Here is a 21,248-nt window from a genome sequence, read left to right on the forward strand (position 1 = left end):
TCTGGTCAGACCTCACCTGGAATACTGTGTCCAGTTCTGGGCACCACAGTTCAAGAAGGACATGGACAAACTGGAACGTGTCCAGAGGAGGGCAACCAAAATGGTCAAAGGCCTGGAAACGATGCCTTATGAGGAACGGCTAAGGGAGCTGGGCATGTTTAGCCTGGAGAAGAGGAGGTTAAGGGGTGATATGATAGCCATGTTCAAATATATAAAAGGATGTCACATAGAGGAGGGAGAAAGGTTGTTTTCTGCTGCTCCAGAGAAGCGGACACGGAGCAATGGTTCCAAACTACAAGAAAGAAGATTCCACCTAAACATTAGGAAGAACTTCCTGACAGTAAGAGCTGTTCGACAGTGGAATTTGCTGCCAAGGAGTGTGGTGGAGTCTCCTTCTTTGGAGGTCTTTAAGCAGAGGTTTGACAACCATATGTCAGGAGTGCTCTGATGGTGTTTCCTGCTTGGCAGGGGGTTGGACTCGATGGCCCTCGTGGTCTCTTCCAACTCTATGATTCTATGATTCTATGTCAGAACCAAAGATTCTCATGTGCTTGACGTAAGGTTTCTTACCAAACATCTTCTCATAGGGAGCACAACCAATAGGCGATGACAGTCTCCTATTATACATATAAACAAAAGTATTCAAAGACTCCACCCAATATTTCTCAGGGAGATTGGCATCATGCAACAAGGTTTTTAGGCCTTGCAGCAAAGTTTGGTTTGCCCACTAGCAAAGTCCATTCTCCCATGGAGATCTGGGACTTGAGTGGTCGTGCTGGAGTCCCTTCTCAGTCAGGAAAGCTTCAAACTGCTGAGAAGTGAATTCACCGCCTCGATCAGTAAACAAACAGCCAATGAGTTTACTGTGAGCATTCTCCAACCAAGCACAGAACGCCTTGAACCTAGGAAACACTTCTGACTTCTGCAGGAGCATATACACATGAATGTACCTAGAAAAAGAATCAATTAAAACCATGAAGTACCTTGCTCCACCCAAAGAGGGAGCAAGTGGACCAACCAGGTCTGCGTGGACTAGCTGGTAGGGTTTAGAAGCCTGTCTGCTAGACACCTTGCCTTTTGGAGCAACCTTCACCTTGTTCTCTGCACAAGATACACATTTCATGTGAAACTTACAGGGCTTGATGTTCAAAACCTGAACCAACCCAGGCATCTTGGCCAGTGCCTGCCAAGACATGTGACCAAATCTTCGGTGCGCCTCGTGAATGCATCCTGCATGAAGAACTTTGTTAGTTTGTGCAACACAGCAAGATTCAACATTAGACACACCAACAGCTTTGTCATCATAAGTTATCAAGAACAAGCCATCAACAAACTTTGCATGCAAAATGTCCTCTTTGCCCTTCCTGATGACACAGATGCCCTTCTTGAAAGAAATCTCAAAGTCTTGCTCAGTCAGCTGTGGGATGCTGAGCAAATTGTCTGCAGAATCTGGAACAAAAAGTACTTTGCTGATGATTGTATGCAGACTTGCCAGTTTCACTGTCCCAACTCCTGCAACTCTCAGAGTCTTACCATCAGCCTGCTGAATTTCCCCATCCTGAGGTGTGAAGGAAATAAACAGATGCCGATCCTTCGCTACGTGCGTCAACGCTCCTGAATCCACAACCAATCTGCCTTTGGCCTTTGGAGAAGCAGTTCCAGCAAACAAAGCCTTGTTTTTCACCAGCTTGGGTTTCTTGCCCCCCTGCTTCTGGCCATCTGCAGGCTTCTTCTTTTGTTTCCCTCCAGCCTTTGGGCAATGACGTTGTAAGTGACCCTGATTTCCACAGTTCCAGCACTTCACAGCTGCCAACGCCTTGGCTCCCCCTGGAGGCTGGAATGCTCTCCCACACTGCTCCCCCTGAAGCACACAAGCTGGTTCAGCTGCATTCCTCCAATCATATTCGTTTTGCAAGGTCACCAAAACTTTTGAAGCAGTGAGCTCCTGCGCAGGAAGAGTTGCCAGCTGGCTCGCCACAGCGCGGCAGCTCACATCTAAAGAATCCAGGATAAGGATTGCAGAGATTCTGGCATGTTGAAACCTCTTTGAGTCAATTCCTGTCTGAGTTTCTGTAACTCTAGGACATGACTTCTGAGCCCCCCCCCCCCCCAGCTCCAAACACTTCTTGTGCAGCTTTTTGAAGTAAAGCAACACAGACCTAGCTTCTTGTTGGAGATGTGAGGCCTGAAGCCCACATCTCACGCGAGCTGGTCTTGCCAGCCAGGGTAATTAACTCTTCTGGAGCTACTGAGAGCAGAATTACCCCCATGGCTCTTGAATCTTGTACAACCCATGCATCAATCAGAGGTGCTTGGGGGTCCTCAGAAACAGTGTGCCACACACCAAGCCTTCTCAACTGGCCCTTGCAGTACCTTGCCCAGGTCTGATAACTGTGGCCATTAAGCTTTGGGCACGGAACCCCATCTGAGGCTTGTAAAAGATCCATTCCTGCTCTTCACGCAAGCCTTGGAACTGGATACAATTTACAATCAGCCTTATCTTAAGCACGTCGTAAATCAGACATAGCGTGCTTCTCTCTCCGGCCTAATTGGTTCTTGGCACAGACTTCAAAAGCCTTCTAGCTGTGGCTGGGACAATCAGCTTCACATACCTCTGTCTCTGCTGGGAGCCATCAGCAGTCTTACTCTCCTGTAAGCGCCATGGATCTGGGCCCGAAACCCTTTTGTTGGGATACTGCCAGGAGTCGGGGGCATCAGGCAGGCATCAGACAGGCCCCCAGCTGGCTCCAGCCACCAGTTGGCAGCCGGTCTCCCTTGGAACAGCATCAAACAGTGACACAAGCCTCAGATACGTTTAGAGACCCGTGCACGCTCTGTCAGCAGAGTGTGTAAATCACCTCACAGAGGCAGACAGAGAGATGTGCAAGCATAATGTACAACATTTATTCAGCATAGTTTAGGAACAAAGGAAAACATGTCTGCATCCCGTCGTGTCCAGCAAAACAGCAAAGCAAAAGCTATATGCAAACGGAAGTTCCCAGCGAGTGCTGAAAGTAAACAGGCATGTGACACACAACAGCCTGTTCCTGAATGGGGCAACTGTGCCCCTGAAGGACCAGGTGCGCAGCCTGGGAGTCATTTTGGACTCACAGCTGTCCATGGAGTCCCAGGTTAATTCTATGTCCAGGGCGGCTGTCTACCAGCTCCACCTGGTACGCAGGCTGAGACCCTACCTGCCTGCACACTGTTCCACCAGAGTTATACATGGTCTGGTTATCTCCTGCTTGGACTACTGCAATGCGCTCTATGTGGGACTACCTTTGAAGGTGACTTGGAAACTACAACTAATCCAGAATGCAGCAGCTAGACTGGTGACTGGGAGTGGCTGCCGAGACCATATAACACTGGTCCTGAAAGATGTACCTTGGCTCTCAGTATGTTTCCCAATACAATTCAAAGTGTTGGTGCTGACCTTTAAATCCCTAAACACCCTTGGCCCAGTATACCTGAAGGAGCGTCTCCACCCCCATCATCCAGCATGAACACAGAGAACCAGCACCGAGGGCCTTCTGGCGGTTCCCACTGCGAGAAGTGAAGTGACAGGGAACCAGACAGAGGGCCTTCTCAGTAGTGGCGCCCTGTGGAACGCCCTCCCATCAGATGTCAAGGAGATGAGTAACTATATTACCTTCAGTAGATATCTGAAGGCAGCCCTGTATAGGGAAGCTTTTTAAGGCTTAATGTTTTACTACGTCTTTATATACGCTGGAAGCTGCATATGGAAGGCAGGGTACAAATAAATTATATTATTATTATTATTATTATTATTATTATTATTATTATTATTATTACTGGAATGCCATTTGTTGTCCAGCCTTCTCGATATTCTCACACATCTTACAAGGACCAGCACATGCAGGGTGTTACCAACCTGACCTACCTTGCTGAAGATTCGGTAAAGGAGCCCAAGGATAGTCTTAGATTTCCCAGTCCCAGGTGGCCCATGGATCAAGCAAACTTTGGGCAATGAAGGCAGCTTCATCACGAAGGTGTAAGCAGTTTCAATAGCTGTCCTTTGCTCTTCATTAAGCTCCTTCATGTACGAAGACTGTGGGGCAAAGGAGAGGACAAAGGTGCATCTCTCACCAGAACGGACCGTTCCGAGATTTCTGTGACCTAGTTCACACTAATACAATGCCAAACCATGGCTTGGATTGATTTTTGGATTGATCTTTATTACGGCCATTGGCCCATCACACGACAGTTCCCATACCAACATAATATACTTAAACCTCCAAATTAAAAAACCGCCAAAACTTACAAAAGACAAACAGGAACCAAAGCAAAACAAAAACAAAAGACCACCATCATACATTACAATAAATTTATAACCTAAAGATCGCCCTCTGCTCATAAATTAATCGAAGATGTCAGTGGTGATATCACCTAATTACATCCCAAAACATAGATCATGGTTTAAAGGGATTATCCGGGCCACACAGGAGTCCGTTTCTCTTCTTTAGAGATAGGACGCTAATCAAGAATCTGGCAACCATGAGTGATCTTAGGGGGTCATCATCATTTAATAGATATCTCAGTTTGGCTTCAATCGTATCATCGGCAATTCCCTTTAGGTATTGACCAAGAAACTTGCTCCTGGCCGATAAGTGAAAAGCACAGTCAAGAAATATGTGATGCAACGATTCCGGTGCCCCACAATTACAATCACATAAGAGCGATATCTGTCCATTGGAGAATCTATTTCTCAGCACGTTCGATGGGAAGATGTTGAATCTTGCCTTTACAAAGGCGTATCTATGAGCTGAAGAAGTTAAGGAATTCAAATAGTTTGGGAGCCTTAAGAGGGGTAATAAACCAAGATTTAGGGGTGAGCAGGTACCATTGCCCAAGACCATTTTCTGCTGCAAGTCCATCTCCTCTAGTTTACAGGTTACTGTTCTTTTAGCTGGAACTATGTCCTGCTCTAGTAATTTGGATGGGGAGATTCCCATTGCCGTAATTTTCAGCTGTAAATTTTTTACCCATGGGCTCTGGAAATCATCTCTCCACATACATTGTATCAAGTACAAGTTTGGGAGATTGTGCCATAGAGATAACCAGTGACAAAGTATGTGCTTCCACAGAGCATTTTCCAGGGATACAGTATTAAGTTCCATGCGTAACGCTGTATTACTTACACAGTTGGGCAGTTTCAATATCCCTCTTAAAAACTGATTTTGAATAACCTCCAGATGAGATAGGTTGACAAAAGTCCCCCAAATTGAGATGGCATAAGCAATTGTCGGGATCACCTTGGCCTTGAAGACTTTCAACGCCGATGGGATATGAAGGGCCCCATCGGTGAAGAAGAATCGCAAGATCGCCAAGGAGATAGCTTTGGCTCTATTTGTTACATAGGCTACATGGGCCTTCCATCTAAGGTTATGTTGTAACCAAACTCCCAAATATTGGAATCTGTAGACTTGTTTGATGACTCTCCCATCAATTCTCCAATTATGGAGTTTCCGGCTCTTTGAGAAAATCAGGATCTTAGATTTTCCATAATTACTTGTAAGGGAATTTGCGTTACAATATAATCCAAAAAATTTTAAGGCCCTCCTGAGACCTACTCTAGAAAAAGAAAGGATGACTGTGTCATCCGCATATAGTAACAAAGGGCAGCGATAAAGTGCTAGGCGGGGTGCATGAATCCTTTCTTGGGCCTCTATTAGGGGAGTCCTCATGTCGCTTATGAACAAATTGAACAGGAATGGAGCCAATATACAACCCTGTCGGACACCTCTGTTAATGGGAATTGAATTGGTGAGATCACCCTCCGGGGTGAGTCTCACTCTAGCCGCTGAGTTCTCATGGAGTTTGATTATTAGCCAGAGAAGCCTTCTGTCGATGCCCCAGCGGGTGAGTTTTTCCCAGAGGATGCTCCTGGGGATACTATCGAATGCTGCCTTTAGGTCAATGAATGCCACACAGAGTTGGCCACCCTTTGGGGTGGAATATTTCCAGGCAAGATGCTGTAAAATTAGAATATGATTAATTGTTGACTGTTTTGGGCAGAATCCAGCTTGTTCGGGCCCAATTAATTTTTCCTCTTTGGCCCATTGGATAAGTCTGTTCAGCAAGAAGCGGGCATACAGTTTCCCCACTATTGAGAGCAGACTGATGTTTCTGTAATTCCCCGGATCATCTGGTGAGCCCTTTTTGTGGATTGGAACGATAACCGCGTCCTTCCATACTTCCGGGATCATTCCAGAGTTGTTAACGGCATTGAAGATGGTCGCCAGGGCTTTGGCCCACCAGTCCGCGTGGTATTTTATAGCTTCTGCCGGGATCAGGTCTGGCCCGGGCGCTTTCCCTGTTTTGAGTTTAACGATCAAGTCATGGATGTCTTCCGGATCGGTGGGGGGCCAGAGGGGAAGCTGATCTTGAAATTCATCTCTTGTGTTAACAATACAGTCAGTTGTGGCAAAGTAATTTTTTAAGTAAGATTCCCAAACCGGGGCGGGAATAATAGTTAAACGGTACTGTCAGGGGTTCAGAAGGAGAGACACAGGAGGGGGAGCAAATGGAGAGTGAGGAGGAGGAGTCCGAGGGGGGCGCAGGCAGTGACAGTGGAAAGAGTTATTCCACAAGCCTCTCCAGCGAATCGGAGGACTCACAGAAGGGAGCGCCGATGGCCAGAGCGAGGGGGGTTCTAGGGGGGAAGCCCCAGGAGGAAGGGGCCAGCGGGGAGTCCCTGAGCAGCAGTTGGAAATCAGGACCAGCTTCCCCACCAGAGCGCAGTGGGGAGGGGGAGTCCCAGGAATCGGGACCAGTGCTCTCACCACCAGCGGGAGGAGAGGAGTCAGGTTTGGTCACGCCCACATCAGGAAGCGGGGAAACGGTCAGGAGGAAGGCTACCGGCTGGGCGCGCGTGCCAAGTTCAAATGTACAGCAGGGAGCCCGGGTAGGGAGCCAGGTCCTAAAGCCCGCCGGAAGGAAGGGGAAGACCAAGGGGGGTCAGCGTCAGAGGAGTCCAGGAAGGAGGAAACCCCAGAGGGCAGAAGGACCCAGCGAAGGAAAGAACAGCGTAGGAGGTGGAGCCGGGCTAGGATCTTAAACTGGTGTGGGAGGAGCAGTGAGTCAGAGGGGACTTAGCCGGTCTAGCGTCGAGACGTGGGTCTGCGCGCCCAGAGCTTTGAAATGGAAACTAAACTTCAATAAAGACTTTTGTATATTATATCCACCGGGCGTTGGTCCTCTGTGAGCTGGGATCTAGAGGCAGACCTGACAGGTATCTTTTAGTTATTTTATTTACCAGGAGCCAAAATTGTCTGGAGTTCCGTGATGATGAAGCTTCTATAATTGCCCGCCATTGATTCACTTGCCATTCCTGTCTGGCTCCCTTTTGAATTTGCTTATAGGCCGATTTTGCTTGGAAATATTCTTTTGACAAGACCGTTGCCCCAGAGGCTTTATACTCTTTGTAGATGTTACCAAGAAGTTGTCTAGCCTGTTTACAAGCACTGTTGAACCACAATGCACCTATCTTCCTTTGTGTTCGATTTATTTTATGCGTCGGGACAGAGAAAAAAGACGTTAGATCTTCCGACAGATTCGAGAATAGTCTTAAAGTTTGGTCATAATCATAATAATCCTCGATTAGGCCTGAATATGCTTGTTTTAGTCCTTGTTGGAAATATGCTAAATATTTTTGAGCCTGTAGTTCGGACCATTTTACACTTTTGATTTGCAATACAGAGTTCGTAATCAAATGTGTTGGATGTCTGTCTCCATCTGGGGTCCAGTCTATAGTCATTGTGGCGACCAACGGTAGGTGGTCGCTCAGTTGGATATTTTCAACTTTAAAATGGGAAAATTTGGGGAATATGTCATGAGATACTAGCATATAATCCAGGACACTGTTTGCAGAGGAGCTTATGTGTGTAAACTCACCCGGTACGTCAGGCGGGCAGTTCCCGTTTAGAATCACTAAGTTTAGACATAGTACCAATTGGTAAAAAAGGGTTCCTGCTTCATTTACCCTTTTGTCTTTGGAAAGTCTTTGATTATGGAGGGAGAGGTCATTAATGAATTCTGGGGTTATCCACCATTTGGCTTTGATTAAAGACTCCCAGTTTGTTGCAACGCGAGCATTGAAATCCCCTGCTATAACATTGGGTATATTGGGGTATTTGGAGTGACAAAGAATAAGATGTTCCTCCAAGATTCCCCATTTATTGTATAAGTCTGCAATGTTACCTCCAGGAGGAAGATAAACATTTGTTATAACAAGTTCAAAGTTTTTCCCCGTAATCAGGGCTGTAATTGCAAGGGTGGAAGCATTTACAAGTGTGAGTTTTGCCCGTATTTTCAAGGAAATTGCTATAACTAATCCTCCACTAGGCCGGCCTCCTTTAGTAGATGGGCATGATGTAACATCAAAACCATTAATATTTACTCTCCCCTCTTCCCATGTTTCCTGCAAGAGAATTACTTGATGTGAGTTTATTAGTTTTACAAAGTCCAGGTCAGATTTTTTCCCCTTCCAACCTGCTATGTTCCAGCTTAAAAGAGAGAACGGGGGAGAATTTGACTGGGGTTTGGGTAGTCACAATGGAGAAGGGGGGAACACTGATCTTGGTGGGTTGTCAAATTTGAAGAAGTCAGTAATTTTCCTTTGACTAATAGTAAATGACTTCTCTCCTTTTGGCGCAGGTGTGGCTCTTGAGCTATTTGTAATTATGCTCTGCTCGCCCGGTCCTATAGGGGTAGTGTCCTGGTTTGGTCTAGTCTCCTCTCTGAAATCCCTTGTTTTATCAGAGAGCTTGTCATCTAGGGGAGCAGAGATTAGATCGGTACAAGTTTTATCTATTATTAGATTTTCCTTCCGTGGGTATATCATCTTATTTATATGGCCCAAGGGGTCTTCTGTCCAGTCCGTATTGATAGCGGATTGAACTTCTAAATCGTTAGCTAGAGATTCTCCGTCCGATAATGATGACTCCAGGTCAGGCATTGAGGAATGTGTCGAAATTTTGTTTATATTTTGCTGTTCTTTAGTAGGTATAGCCATTCCGGCAAATGCAGGAAGAGCTGGTTCCAGATTAAGTAATAGGGGTGGCGAGACGATTGTCTGTATCGTTGCCTTGGATTTTATGGACCTATTTTGGGGCTGTGGGCTGAATTTGAGAAGGTCCACTGAGTCTCCAAGAGCCCTGTTGGTTTGAATTCCTTTGTTTCCTATTTTGCTTTTGGCCCGAGACATCTTCTCTCTTAATTTATCTAATTTATTTATTATTTTTTCCTTTTCTTGTGACTGTAATTCATCAAATGAGTTCATAAGTACGCTTTCATCATTGGATATTCTGGAGCCACCCAAATTCGTTCCTGGTTGTGGACTGCACGCAATCTCCTCCGTTCTCTGTGGGGAAAGCAACATCTCTTTGTCTGGCGATTTTGTAGGGCTTGTTTCTAAATCTAATATCTCTTTCTCTTTTTCCACAAGTAGTGGTTTTACTATACTGTCCGCAAAAACCCTTGTGGGTATGATTTTTGTTTTTATAAATTTCCATTTTTGTCTTATTATTAATAAGGGTAGTCTCAACGAACGGAAGGCCAAAATAACTTTGTAAGGGCCATTTGATTGAGTTAGTGGAAGTAAAGCATGAAGATCAATATGAACTATGCTTATTCTCAGGATTTTACTTAGGGCAATTTTAGCTCCTTCCAAGCTTGACCAATCCCATATCTCAGACCTTATCGTTAGGCACACCTTCTTAGGTTGCAGTGTTAAATTTTGCTTACACATGAGATCGTTTAGTTTGTATTTTCTCATCCCCTTTGTCCCAAAGTTTGGTGGGACTATCACTGGAGGTCCCCTCTGGTAGTTATTTTTGAGGGCAATTTTGGCATCCATATCCATCACTTTTTCCGTTAGCTTGGAAATTGAGCACGTCAGAAAGTCTATCTTTTTAAAAATACAGTCCAGTGTCCTAATGACTAGTTGTAAATGGGAGGACTCATTTCCCAGCTGGTTTTCTTTGTCTCGGATCTTTTCCCCATCCACCTCGGGCCCACCCTTGATGGGAGTGCTCATTAGATTACAAGTGTGTAAGGTGGTATTTTGGGACTTGGGAGTGTTATTAGCTACATCCAAGTCACTTAGTGGAAGAAATCTATTGTATGTAATAGCTGCTGCTTGAAAATTTGACTGGTCTCTTCTTTCTTTAGCTTGTAGCTTAGGGCTAGGGAGAAGCAGTAATTCCTCTGCTTCTCTGAGGCGTTTCCTCTTGCCCATAGCCACAGTAGGTATGAGCTAAATAATGTAAATAATACAGGAGAGAAGAAGGGGACTTCTTACCACAGTCAGTGAATTTAGCTATACAGCTGAGTATTTAGCTCCAGGGATTTCTCCACAGTTCGTTGAAGAGCTATAATAAGAGTCAAATTCCAATAAAGATTTACCTCTGTTGAGGGCTCAAGTAGAAACAAAACAAATTCCTTCCAGTAGCACCTTAAAGACCAACTAAGTCAGTTCTTGGTATGAGCTTTCGTGTGCATGCACACTTCTTCAGTGTATCTGAAGAAGTGTGCATGCACACGAAAGCTCATACCAAGAACTGACTTAGTTGGTCTTTAAGGTGCTACTGGAAGGAATTTGTTTTGTTTTGACTATGGCAGACCAACACGGCTACCTATCTGTAACGAGGGCTCAAGTAGATCATCTCAGCTCAGCACTCTTCACGATTAATTGTTCAAGGGAAGGGCTCTCACTTTAAATCTTTATCCAGTCCCCCATCTCTCCCCTATTTGGTCTCCGGGAAAAGTGCAGGCAGGCTTAACTTGGAACAGAAAGGTCTCACCGCTTTGTGAACGTCCAGGCTTTTGTTTTGTTAATTTAAACTTCTGTTTCCTCTCTCTTCACCCCTCTCTGCCGAAAACTTCTTCTCCACCTCTCAGAGTGTGATTTCAGCAACCCGAAGCCTCGCAGCCTCGCAGCTTTCCGCTCTCGCTGTTAGGATGACGAAGTGCAGCTGAAGAAGACGGCTCGAGAGGGAGGCTGGGTCCTCAAGCCCGTCAGGTTCAACTGCCCGTGCAGGCACCTGAGGACTCCTATGATCTCCGCTGGTCCTCTGGTCCTCCCCTGGCCTGGCTTCAACTTCGGCTTGGCTCTTTCCCTTCCCCAAGTACTAAAAAACTCCGCTCAGACCCTGTTTCCAGGCTACAGCTACAGCAAAGGTGATCCAGTGCTCGGGAGTAATTTTAATCCAGCGCTTGCCCTCTAGTTCCTTGTGTAGCCGACGATTCGGTGCCCTTCCAGCAAGGGAGACAAATTACTAGGTCACTTGTAGGTAAATGCTAAGGTTTAAGTGCCTTAGGTAGCAATTAAAACCGGTAAAAAAAACTAATAAAACACTTAAAACGGATAGATAAAAACTACACTACTAGCATGGAGCTTAGAACAGGGCCGCCCTTACCGGCGCCATCTTGGAAACTCCCCAAACCATGGCTTAGTGTGAGCATGTGGTTTCCCAGAACAGGAGACTGTGATGGCTTTGCTTACAGTATTCTACTGCTGTGAGCTAGGTCTTGGTTTGGGCTACAGCAAGTTTTCCAAACTTAAGCCTGTGGTTTGCCTCACTTAAAGTTTGACATGTCCAAGTCCAGAAGACACATGCAAGCCAAACCATGGTTTAGCTCACAGTAGCAGGACCTCAAGGCAAATCAAACTAGCCACCATCTCCTCTTTGAGCACCTGCAAGTTTGCACTAAGCCATGGTTTGGTTTAGCATTTTGTGCAAACTGACCCTGCGTTATCTGTCCTCACTTCAGAGGTACAAAAGCCCCAAGGATTTGAAAGTCTCTGTTTAAATTGTTAATAAATATATATATATATATATATATATATATATATATGCAGGTTTTGGTGTCCTCGGGTGTCTTCCCGTGTAAAAGACACCCGAGGACACCAAAACCTGCATTCCTGTACCCGTGAAAATCTACGAAAGCATATATATATATGTATATATTTAAAGGATTTGGAAGTCTCTCTTCAATGGACCTCTCATTTTGCAGAAAATTGCCACAGGAATGTTATCACAATGTCATTCTCTCCTAAGGCCCAAGTTCAACTTTCAGGAGGAAGAGTGGGATATAAATTGAATAAATAAATGAAGAGGAAGGAGGAGACTGTGGAAGACTGCTGCTGATGTTCATCAGCTTTGTGCCAACCAGATGTTTTGGACTACCAGTCCCATCAGCCCTGGCCAGCACGGCCAATGGTTGGAGGTGATGGGAGTTGTAGCCCCAAACACCTGGGGAGTGTCAGGCTGGGGGAAGGTTGGCTTAAGACAGGTAATGTGCACTCAAGCTTAATTTTGGCTATGGAAAGACAGGTGGGACTCAGTGAATTTCCCAAGCAGCTAAATTTCACATCCATGTGAGATACAGCCAAACAGGAGACAAAAAAGGTGTAGATGGAATTATGCACTGGGTAGTGGCAGGGGGACCTTTTCAGTCCAAGGGCCACATTCCTTCCAGAACAACATTCTGAGGGCCACATGGCAGGGACAAAAGTGAGCAACGCAAACATGGTGGGTTTTACCTTTCTTCACATTCAAGACACCACTCTCCTCCCAAATTCAGGCAAGCAAGAGGCTTGATCAGAGCTCAAGGACACATCCCAACCAGGCAGATAACACCACCACCACTCAAGGAGGGTGCAAAGCAAGGCCAGTGAAGGGCAAGGCCTGGGTGTCTCTAATTCATTCTCGCATTGCTGGATCATGTGATCCTTATTTACATTCCACACTGCTGGAAGTGTGGGAACAGAAACTCAGACAAGAGAACTTCCGTTCTGTGTGTTTTTATTTTTCTGCTCTTTGTTCTCTGCTTTCGGACAGAGAAGACGTGTGTGAGAGACACTGCTCACACCAGTCATGTTTTGTTGTTTTGATTTGCTGTAAATTAATAAATTTCGTGATGCCACACGCCTACACAGCCTCGCTTCTTGCAGAACTCTGCTAAGCATGCATACAGCTCCACTGGATGTATGTCGCAGTTCTCCTGCGTACAGAGGAATGTACGCACACTGGGGACAGTGTGTGTGGCCTAGGCAGACTTGCAAGTGCCAGTCAGAGAGGCCTGGAGGGTGGCATTTGGCCCCTGGGACTGAGGTCCCCACCCTTGTCTCACATCTAAAAGACCATGTTCCCAAGAGATGCAGATTTGTGGCCACATGTTACGGGCAACACTTGAAAAGCGGCGGTGTGTGAACCATAATTCCGAAGGCTTCCCTGGAGATGGCAGGAGAAAGCTTCCATCTGCTGCTAATCTTAACAGCTAACTGTCTCTCCTCTTATCCCCCGCCTCCACCTCCGGAAAGTTGGCTGCTGGAGTAGAAATATTCTCTTGCCTCTCTCTGGTCTTCTCTGCCCATCTCTGAGGGAGATTCAGCTTAACACCTGGCTCATTGGCATACGATTTGTGTAATGGGTAGCAAAATATCTTATACCTCCCCAAGTCAGAACTGGGTTATATTGCCTTTTAAAACAAACACTTACAGAAGTCTCCAAGTCCACAGTTGAGCCTGTCAGACAGAAGTCAGAGTTTTGTGGGCTGATTATGGCTTTGGCTAGAGGGCTTCGGTTCAGAAGAAGGAGGGCCTTGAACATTTGCTCCGTTGTCACCAAAGAACTGACCACCACACACCTGACATTCTTATCAACACCGGACAAATTTCCTTGTGTCTTGACAGACAGGAGACAGGCATCCTGCTCTTTCATCTCTGAGAGAGAGAGAGAGAGAGAGAGAGAGAGAGAGAGAGAGAGGGGTACAATTCAGAAACCACAGTGTATGCATTCAGTATCATCTAGCATTCAAATCATGATTTGAGAGCTTTTCTAGCATACATATTAACAGACTGTACATTGTTTAGAGTTCTTTGCCTGCTTCCATTTCCCAAAACTGTGGCTTGTAACCCCACTTCAAACAATGGCTTCTGATCTCAATCCATGGCTTCTTGGCTTGCCAGTGGATGATAAACCATGGTTTGTCAACTCAAAACTTCATGCCAAACTATAGTTAAGCTTTCTTAACCACAGAGCTTGGGCAATACCTGGACTGAGCCAGAATTTCATGCTGAAATAGCAGAAATGGGTCCCCCATCCCAAATCAAATAACTTACTGACACCAAGGGTTGGCTAACATAATTGTTTTGTACACTTATTAGTTTTTTTAAAAAAAAACACCTACCAGTATAAAACCGAGTCACATAGCCCACATGGCGTAATGGACAGCTCTCTGCCTTGCCTTCTTTGCTATAGAAGTTTTGCTTTTCAGACAATATTAAGAACACCAAGTCACATTCCTTTGGGTGCAGCTGTTTCTCTAAATTGCTTCTTGAGATGTTAACTGGAGAAGTAATTTGAACACAGAACAAAAATATGCAAGCATTTAGCCACATACAGATACAACTACGTTGTTACCAAAAGCTCTTAATAAAACAGTAGGCATGTCGAGCACAAGTTGCTACAGCTGAACTTTGAATTCCAGATGTTTTTGGTTACCCAGTCGCACATTCTAATAAATATTCACTCAATTTAGTTGTATGAGCTTTTTCATTGGTGAGACCTGCTGAGGTCCATTTTGGAGAGAGAAAGCATTCTGGGTATTGAGATAAAGCAGGCACACCTTGCCTCAATCCTCGTTTTTTTTTCTTTTTAATCAAATAATATTGATTTTTATTCATTATTCATTTAATCATTTGCAGCACCTGGATATCAGTTTGTTTGTGTCACAGATATTGGTTTATTTTATTTCATAAAATTTATACACCGCTTGTTTGGTTTTTCACAACTTCAAAGCAGTTTACCAAAAGATTAAAATAAGTGGTAAAAAAATTATTTAAAACATTTTTTAAAAATCAAATCAACGAGAAACTGAAAACAGGCTAAAATACACATCAACATTCTGTGTTGGGCAGAAAAGCAAAAAGGATACAGGCAGAATAAAGTATAATAGCCCTTGACTGCTCAGCCCAACAGTCTAGTGTTAACACAAGCACTTCTGTTATCTACTACAACCACCATTAAAAACAGGACTGCATTTCTACTTCCCATTTGTTTATATGCAGTGAAATTCTCACTCACTTGTAAAATCTGCTTGATTTGTGTCTGCATTGAAGTTCAGCAAATTCAACTCAAAAGGCCTTTGCTCTTTTGATTTCTGGTTCTTTAGCCACTCCTGTGCCATCTGCAGGGAGATGGAAGCATAGGCTTAAGAGACTGCTCTTCCACCACATGTGGGCTGCTAAAACCATTGGGCAGGATTCCCTGCTCATAAATGGGGCCCAGAGAGTCTGTGGCTCACCACAGTTAACTTTATTGACTGATTTTCACAGAGAGCAAAATGAGTTACAGTCTAAGGAAATAATAAAATCCCTGCTTGCAGCAGCCCAACAACTGGTGGCACAAAACTGGAGAAATTTAGCAAACTTGCAACTTTTCTTATGAGGACAAAAGGTATGGACAGTGATATTAATGAAGAAACTTACCAAATATATGAAAGCTCTATATTGAACATAAGACTCCAACCATTTTATGGACATATGATGTTCTGTTATTACTTTCCTGTTTGGGAATTCATCGAACTAGCAGCCTCCATCTACTCATGGACAATTGTGATGCAATGTATTTTGTTAAATACACATGCTCTCGCTTAGTGGGATTGGGAGGGAGGACTGTATTGCTTAAAAAAAATGTCTATTGATGTATTAGCATAATTTTGATGCATACATTTGTAAAACTAAACAAAAACATTCAACACCTGCCCCATCCGAAAAACCCCCAAATGGGACACTTTTAACCCCGCTCCCCCTTGCCAAAAAACCCTAGAGTCCACTACTACACTAGTGCAACAGTTAGGCTTACAAAAATCCCTTTTGCATGAACGAGACACACCTTTCAAAGGCTGGTGTGGGGAATCTGTTTAGGGAAGTTTTTAATGTCTGATGTTTTATTGTATTTTTAATATTTTGTTGGAAGCCGCCCAGAGTGGTGGGGTTGTTGTTGTTGTTGTTGTTATTATTATTATTATTATTATTATTATTATTATTTTAACTTTTGGCCTTCCAGATATTGCTGGACTACAATGCCCATCCATCCATCCATCCATCCATCCATCCATCCCTGGTGTCACTGGCCATATGCTAGGGCTGATGGGAGTTGTAGTTGAGTAACATCTGGAGGGTCACAGATGTTCCCCCACCTCCTGTCCTAAGACAACATCCACACCCTACATTTTAAAGCACTGTTATACCACTTTAAACAGCCATGGCTCCTTCCCACATAGGCTGTAATGATCTCAGACAGGCAAGCAAGCCTTGATAAGATTTAATGACTCCCTGACAGTTTTATGGTACATTTATAATAAATTACATCCAGAGTGCAGCTCCCAGCCTGACACTCTTGAAACAAGTTGGTCACTCTTAAGTCTCCACCCTTGTCACAGCAAGAAGGATGCCAAAGTCCAGCCTTTCCCCTTTTGCACTTCCGTTGCATTCTAACCTTTTCAGCTCTCAAAAGAAGAACTCCCTGTCCGCTGCCTTTCTGCTGGTTGCTTAGCAACTCTCCCACTGCCGTCTATCTCTCCCCCTCCCCTTTCTCTAGCTGAGTCAGGGAACTCTTGATGAAAGGGGGTCGAGCCCACCTCCTCCTGCTCTGTCTGCGATCTTTGGTCTCCAGAGTCGGACTCTTCCCCGGCATTCGATTCAATTCTATGTCCCTGACATGCTGAGAGTTGTTAGGAGAGCCCTTTTCCTCTCACACAGAGCTACAATTTCTAGAGTGGTTTAACAATCAAGCAATAGGAGCCGCTTCTTGACACCGTTAATGAACTACAGTTCCCAAGATGCTTTGGGGGAAGCCAAGACTGTTTAAAATGGTACAATACTGATTTAAATGTATGTGCAGGTGTGGCTTAAGTTTAATTGGGGAGGACAAAACTTTCATTTTTAGGAAGGATTCAGCCATAAAGATGAATATTTTACCTAAGATGTTATTCTTATTCCAAACAATACCAATAATAAATAACACAAGCTGCTTTAAGGAATGGCAAAGAGATATTTCAATATTTGTCTGGCGGGGAGAAAGCCAAGAATAAAGCATAACATTTTGATGGATACTAAAGATAGAGGTGGCTTTGCAATGCCAGACTTTTGATTGTATTGATAATACACAATTGCTAGCTCTAGAAGGATACGGTAATAAATTTAGCTGGGATGTATGTTTATGGTATGGTAAAGCGACGATATATAAAAAGTTCTCAAATCATGTACTCAGGAAGAACTTATATAGAGTCTGAGAGAAGTATAAAGACTTACTGGAAATGTTATTGTACACATGTAAGTTCATTAGCAGGATTAACTTAAACCAAACAGTTAAAATTAATGTGAAAGGAAAACTAGGGAGTAATTAATAATTGGAGTAATGAAGGAAATGCAGTGTTATACAAATGTAAAAATAGAGGAAACCATAAAAGAAGTGGGGGGAAGTCAAAATATACATACCGTATTTTTCGCCCTATAGGACGCACTTTTCCCCCTCCAAAAATGAAGGGGAAATGTGTGTGAGTCCTATGGGGCGAATACAGGCTTTCTCTGAAGCCTGGAGAGCGAGAGGGGTCGGTGCGCACTGGGGCTTCGCGCCGGGCTCCCGAGGGTTGCGCAGAGCTTCCTGCACTCCCGGGATCGGCGCAGCTCTGCGGAACCCTCGGGAGCTCAGCGGGAAGCCGCGCCGGGCTCCGGAGGGTTGCGCAGAGCTGCCTGAATTCCGAAGCTAAAGAGCGCGCCCGGGCTTCGCGCAGCTCTCCGCAAGCCTGGGGAGACCGGCGTGGCTCCCTAGGCTTGCGGATAGCAGGCTGTTCTGGGGGCTGGGGTCGGGGGAAGCTCGGGCTTCCCCCGTGCCAGCCCCGTGCCTGGGGGGGAAATAATTTTTTCCCCTTTATTCCCCCCCCCCAAAAAAAAAACTAGGTGCGGCCTATAGGGCGGTGCATCCTATGGGGCGAAAAATACGGTATTTGTTTGAAAATATTGGATCTGTATTTTTGTCAAAATATTTTTGAAAAATGTAATTAAAAAAGCAATTTCACAGAAAAAAACAAAACATGGAAAAGAAATGGGTGACCTATAGGGACCTACTGGACCTCACAGAAGAGGGTGTGATGCTTAAGAACAGGCATAGGCAAACTCGGCCCTCCAGCTGTTTTGGGACTACAACTCCCATCATCCCTGACCACTGGTCCTGTTAGCTAGGGATGATGGGAATTGTAGTCCCAAAACATCTGGAGGGCCGAATTTGCCTATGCCTGCTTAAGAAGTTAGAGGATAGACTTCCGGTTTGGATCGCAAGCAGCAAGGGAGCGCGGTGAAGCCGCTGAAGGGCTTCTCCGAACTACACGGGGTTTTTATGGGGCAACGCAAAGGCACTGCGACCTCAAAATCTCAAGGGGGCCCCCTTGAGGGAAGTGCTAACCAGCAGCGTTGGAATGGTTCCGGAGTTCCTTCGGGTTTTTTCTTTTTTTGAGAGACTCGGGAGCGACGGGACTGAGAAACGCAAATCGGTAAGCTCTGCGGACCCCGTGTGGCGATGCCTCTAGCTCTCACTGAAAAAGCGACAAATTTCCGTAATTATAAGAACAGACGCCCTTGGTGTTGAGCGATTAATTTTGGAACTGAAAATTGAAAGATAGAAACCAAGGAGCGCTGGATGTTAACAGATTAAGATAAGGAGCTCGACCTGCATTTCGGATCTAAGATGGCGCTGGAACTAAAATCGTAAGAGCGACACAAAGAAACTACTACTCACCCGCTGTAGAAACGGAGAAGTGAAAGTCCTCGCTGGCAGTTACGCGAGGCAAGGGATACAAAACAAGAGAAAAGTAGCTAAAAGAAAGAAAACTTTAGGAACTTTGTATCACATTGGGCGAACACGAAAGAATAAGAGGAGGATTTAAAGGGCATGAGGAAAGGACTCAATGGAGGCTCTAACTAGAAGCAGAAGAACAAAGGAGGGAGAGGGGAGGGCAGAACAGACGGAGCGTATACAGACCGTAATGGCGCTGAATAAGTAAGTGCTCTCCCCCCCCCCCACTAGCTCTGACGACGGACTTTAACTTATATTACTTAAAATCGGGTAAAGAAATTGAAACTTTTGACTGCCTTCTCTTGACTTTTTTCAGACTCTGCCCTCCCTTACCCTTCACAAATAGCGGGAGGGAAATACGTGCAGGATCCGTGTGTATACGACCCGCTGGTACTTGCCTTTTCTTTCAGCAACCAGTCAGACCTTACTTACCATGCCCGATTCGTAAAGGACTTAATTTATATTCTTGGAAATACTCCGCAGCATCTTGGACCTGACCTACCTCTGAGTGGAGTTTTTAAAAAGAGGGGGTAATAGAAGTTACATCCCCACACCTACTGAATGAACAATAGACAACCCTGAACTTCCGGAACACCCCTCCCTGTATAGTTTCGTGATTGGAATGTTCCAGTAGGGAGGCTGCAAAGCTAAGAAGCTGGAACTTAACTGGAACCTTCTTCCCCTCCACGGACTACCTCTATATTACAGAGGAATCCTGAAAACTTTAGATCTTGCTGCTCCACCCCTCCCTCCCCTTTCACCCCATTTTCTCGCCCCCCCTCCCTTTTTAAATCTTCGCTTTTTCGGCAGGAACACCATCTAGATAGATTACCAAATCTTGTCTACACCCCGTAGAAGTGGATTAAGCCAAACAAGTGGCCGAAAAGCCGAAAAGCGATTAAAAGAAGGAGAAAAGAACTGCTCCAATTGGGAAATATAACAAAACCCGGACACTGAGTATATCCACAATTTCCAAATTTCCCACCTCTAATATTCCGCCTTACTCCTCTTTTTTCTTACTCTCACCTTTCCTCTTTCCTCTCTTGTTAATAGCCTGATATATTAAGATACTATTTGTAAGGTGGGAGATATTTGATTGCTGATTTCGACAACGTGGGTTTTTTTTTTTTTTTTTGAGGTAGGGGGATAGTCTAGCATTATTACTTGAACACCTGAGGGTGGAATTTGAAAATAGCGTCCTAATCTGACTAAGAGAAGATCAGTGCAATTTCCTCTTGAGAAAATTAAAATTATTCAAGATTGTGTGCCCCCTAGGGGAGAGATATAAGATATTAAATCTTGTCAAAAAATTAAGGACAAAGGGTGGGAGGGTAGAGACCGGGGAGATGGTGGGAAAAGACGGGAAAAAGTCAGTAGGAACACCATTAGAGAGGAAAACCTCGCGTCAAGAGGAAATTAAAGATTTAGATATATTATGGATGAAAATAAAGGAAGAATTTAAACAGAACGAAATCCATATGGAGAGAAAATTAGGAGAGATGCAGGAATCCATTGATAAGAAGATAGAGGGTGTGGTAGGGGATCTGTCAAACAAGATAAAAGAACTAACGATACGATCAAAGTCTTTAGAAGACTCAAATAAAAAAATACAAAGAGAGATGAAAGACCAGAGAAAGGAGGCAGAGAAATTAAAGGAGAATCTAGGAGAACTGAGCAGGAGCCAAGACCAAGTTTTGGACAATTTAGCATTGATGGAAATGAAACAAAAACAGTTAAACTTAAAATTTAGAGGAGTGGGAGAAGAAACCAACGAGGATATCAAAGGAAAAATGACTAAAGAACTGGCGAGGTGGTTAACCTTAAAGGAAGAGGAAGTTGCCCAAACAATAGAAAATGCCTTTAGAATAAAGATAAGACTCAAACAAAATAGATTGAAAAAGGTCCCAGGAGACTGTTTAGTGATTTTCAAATCGATAGAGATGAGAAACATAATCTTAAGAGAGCGTTATCAGAAGAAACTTGTAATTGATGGCAGGCCAATTATCATCTTTAAAGAAATACCAACCAGACTTCTACATAAGAGAGAGGGATATAAACAGCTAGTAAATACATTAAAAAAGAATGGCATACAACACAGATGGGAATTCCCTGAAGGGATCTCCTTTTTCTACAAGGAAAAAAGATTTAAGATTACTGAAAGCCAGGAAGTCAGTAAATTCCTGCGTAGATACGAAAAAGATCTTGGGAGGATGGAGGAGAGATATGGGGGGAAGGGTGAAGATATGGAGGAGAGGGGTGGCACGAGACTGAGAGGGAAGGGGGAGGGCGAGAGAGGAGTGGAAGGAGAAGAGGAGGAAGAGGAGGAAAAGGGAGAAGTAGGGGAGGAAGAAGAAGAAACAGAAAGTA

At 44.5% G+C, this 21,248-nt stretch overlaps 1 protein-coding gene across 1 annotated transcript in view; it reads right to left on the reverse strand.

Annotated features, from left to right (window-relative positions):
* Positions 1-21,248, reverse strand: part of LOC309333205 (putative helicase senataxin) — a 139,556-nt gene that overhangs the window by 112,950 nt on the left and 5,358 nt on the right. The window contains exons 2-5 of the mRNA XM_081846609.1: positions 15,111-15,213; positions 14,215-14,373; positions 13,524-13,747; positions 3,902-4,069 (exon numbers count right to left, since the gene is read on the reverse strand). Coding sequence (XP_081702735.1) covers positions 3,902-4,069; positions 13,524-13,747; positions 14,215-14,373; positions 15,111-15,213 — 654 coding nt within the window. The remainder of the gene's footprint in view (positions 1-3,901; positions 4,070-13,523; positions 13,748-14,214; positions 14,374-15,110; positions 15,214-21,248) is intronic.

The sequence above is a fragment of the Podarcis erhardii genome (genome assembly GCF_964252035.2).
Source record: "Podarcis erhardii genome assembly, chromosome: W".
NCBI classification, from domain to species: domain Eukaryota; kingdom Metazoa; phylum Chordata; class Lepidosauria; order Squamata; family Lacertidae; genus Podarcis; species Podarcis erhardii.